This window comes from Necator americanus, chromosome X, assembly GCF_031761385.1.
Source record: "Necator americanus strain Aroian chromosome X, whole genome shotgun sequence".
NCBI lineage: Eukaryota > Metazoa > Nematoda > Chromadorea > Rhabditida > Ancylostomatidae > Necator > Necator americanus.
In genome coordinates, this window is record NC_087376.1 from 6,655,244 (window position 1) to 6,658,814 (window position 3,571).

The 3,571-nt window shown below is 34.4% G+C and overlaps 1 protein-coding gene across 2 annotated transcripts; it reads right to left on the reverse strand.

The window, feature by feature from the left end:
- Positions 1–977: 977 nt before the first annotated feature.
- On the reverse strand, positions 978–3,286 carry RB195_021660 (uncharacterized protein; the record flags this gene model as incomplete). Of its 2 annotated transcripts, XM_064208517.1 has the most annotated exons (3): positions 978–1,138; positions 1,209–1,280; positions 3,106–3,286. In XM_064208517.1, the coding sequence occupies 3 exons, from the start codon at positions 3,284–3,286 to the stop codon at positions 978–980; spliced, it is 414 nt and encodes a 137-aa protein (XP_064064397.1). The 2 variants fall into 2 exon arrangements, with proteins under 2 accessions (XP_064064397.1, XP_064064398.1); XM_064208516.1 differs by lacking the exon at positions 3,106–3,286 and having other exon boundaries at positions 1,209–1,275.
- Positions 3,287–3,571: the final 285 nt, after the last annotated feature.

Genomic DNA, 3,571 nt, shown 5'->3' on the forward strand with positions numbered 1-3,571 from the left:
CGTTGGTGAATTTTCTGTGTTCAACGCACTAAAATAATTCGAACGTGGTGGAGGTTAAGTAAAACTGGAACAGTTTTCAAAATATTTAAATTGATGAACATTGAAAAAGGCACAGGTAAATAGACAGTACGTTATTGTTATCAAGTCGCGATCGGCAAAATAAGGAGAAAAACTTGAAGTTATGAAAACATTAGAGGGTGGAAACCAGAAATGGAACCTTAGGGTTAGGATCTATCCAGAAACTCGTGTAGTATTAGAAATGATCAAATGAATACTAAATAGTGGATTATAGAAATGTAAAACATCACAATACAGCTGCCAAAAAAACAATAGTTATAGCAAGTTATATAAAGGTAAGACCACATCCATTTAATTTTACTTATTCACCTGGATAAATGTGTCCTTCCGGAAGAAAAAGGCCTGGATTGAATGCATTGCTATCCTACATTGATATCACTCCCGAAAAAAAAAGTCGCACCGGAAACACATATCTATCTACTCGTTCTAGCACTGGAAATGTTTATCCAATAAACGGGTAGGTCCTACAACGAAGCACGAATTCATCGAGCATGTGTCAGGAAATCAATAAACTGATATTGAATAATAATAGTTGCAACGAGATGTTGCCTAAGACTTCATTTTTATCGTAGTTGTCCTCCCATGGACAAATGTTATGGATACATGGATGTCTGGACAAATCACATTTATCCGTTCTCTGCTCCACAGGAAAAACTCGATATCGTATCCGTAAGGTTTTGTAGTCTCGTACATGTGACAAAACATCATAAATCTTAGTGAGCCCGATGGTAGCCGGTGGGAATGAATGGATCATGGATTATAATGAAAGTAGTACCATCAAAAATTCAATGTCACAATGTTAATATGGATTTTTTGGTGATTATGATCGATGATCACTCTTCAACGATTTTTAAATATAACAAAAAGTATTAAATTTCTATCAAATAAACAAACTAGCATTAAAATTCGTACGATATTGCAAAAACGTAGAATAAAACGGGAATTAAAAATATAATGTGGAATAAATTAAATACTCCTGATGAATTACAGTAATCATTAAAACATGTACATTTCAATATTCGTGTGCCAAGAATTGATGTTTGTTCGCACATGTCCGCTCCTAAAATAGACCTACATTATTTTGTTGGCAGTATCTGAAATAGAAAGTGGCAGATATATACTAGTAGTACCTCCAAATGGTAATATAGCACATCCTCGAATCATTGAAATAATCCGTCTATCCTGATCATACCACATTCCCACTGAAAAAATAAAGTCATTACTTAATTTAGTTCAATTTTCTTTAATCAAATTTACATTTTTAGTTTCCCTCTGAGTTGAACAAGATGAATACAAATTCTGAATAACGTTAAATTTCTGCCTTCTAACATTATTAGTCTATGATCTACTTAGCTTCTGTTTCTCTTTATTATTTTTGTAACGATTGAAATTTCTCAACGCTTTCGAAGGGAAACAGGAAGCTTTCCTGAAGGTAACACATATAGGAAATTGATGGCATTGTAATCTTTGAGGGAATAGGAGTGCGTAATTCATTATATAAGTGTGATCATGCTCAATTTTAACTAGTAATCCAGGAAGTGGTTTGTGAAGCAGCGTTTTGTGATCCAATCTGCCCAACGATGCAACTTTATTACACAATAGAACACGGACAACTCCCCACCCTAATACAAATCCCTAACTAATATGGCTCAAATAAACCGCACACATTCGCAATTTGCACCATCGCAGTTACGTTACGGATTCTCTAATTCTAATTCCTATAATAAATAGGATCTTTGAGGAGAAGGTAACACATACAATTGTTTTAAACACTTTTTTTTCTGGATTATCAGAATTGGGGTTAAAACGAAAACTTGGGCATAATCACGCTCATATCCGTAGAATACAATTCTACCCTTACGCATACGTGGAAAAATCCCAACATTGTCAATTTTTCAGAACGCTCTCTTTGAACCTAACTCTATAATAAAAAGAGGTCAAAGTTACAAAAAATCTATGAATTACTGGATAAAGTTATGAAAAGATCTTCTGGAACCACTCAGAGAAAAAAATTGTGGAAAAAAGGAGAGCAAAAGAAGAAAAAAATCCCTAAATGGCATATTGTCATCACGTACATAGTGTCAAAAAAAAAGTTTTTCCTCAAAAAGAAAAGTTAATATTAACAATTTCTTAAAGTGTAGAGATAAGGGAGGTCTGGAACTGGAACACCACATCGAAGTGAATTGAGTACGCTCTAGCGAATGCAAAAATTGATTGGTTCTGTTGATCTCTCGCGCTCCCATCGGATCCTCGAAGTTTTACGGAATAAAGTTCAAATGAATAGATATCTATGTAAATTCAAATCTTTCGACAACAATCCTAAATAAAATTCTCATCACCAGGAAATTATGGCACTGCAATTAAGAATCTCGAGTAAGAAGGAAATATTGTTGACAGATTATCCAGATAATCAAGAAATTTTACTCTTAGCCATTTTTCGAGCGTTCTGGGATTTCGGATAGTCGAATTTTTACTTTTTTTTCGGTTATTCATTAACATTAACATTTATCTTCATTAACCTGGTTCATACTTATTGCAGTTATTCATTTCATTTCTCTATTTACTTCCGAATTCTCGCTGTCCTTCTTGGAATTATCCTTCGTGTCAGTTATTTTCCAGTTTTCCGAGAAGACCTACTACTAAGTTACAGTTGATGGGGGAAAAAGGAGCATGTTTGAACAGATCGGCATTGATTTTGTGATCCTGAATGATCAACGGCGTGCTGATCTTCTAAAAATCACATCTAGAAAAAAATATGAAAAAAATTAAAAGTGAGGGCTGAGAGATGTGAAAGACTTTGAGGTAGTCATTTCTTATGCGAGAAATCTTATCGGCTCTTGTATTTTCCAAGAGCTACTAAGCACACATCATAACCTTTTCGAATTCATTAAATACAGTAGTACTTGATTTTAAAAATCAATTCAGTTATTTTTGGGTAATTTTTATCATAGCCGAAACCTTGTCACGTTGGTCAATATTTAAAGTTTTTTTTTAAATTTTCATGGTAGAAAAAATTAATTCGCTTACTTTTATCCACTCCTCCCGAGAAAGCTGCAATTTTAACACATCCGAAAAATCCATATTGACATGAGGTTGCCGTATATTTACATTCTTGTCCTTGTGAAGATGTACATTCATAGCAAGTTATACAGAATACGTTTGAAATATAAGTGAATAAAATGAAAAGACGGAAAAATCCCAAGGGCATCAGCTGGAACTTGTAATAAATAGTAATTTCTGGAAGAATATACAGTCAACAACAATGGAAAATATAGATAGAACCTACCGTGAAAGCCAGTTGTACAAGAGATGACACATTATCGTTGAATGCTTATGTTTGATTAGAACCTAAAGTTATACGTACGTGATTCGTACGCGTAACCAGCCACGGTCCTTTTCCATACATCACCTCAATCCATATTTGCGTACACGACGACCACGGTCCTCGACCGAGTAACATCGTCGTACCGTTCCGCAAATAGAACGTGAAGCT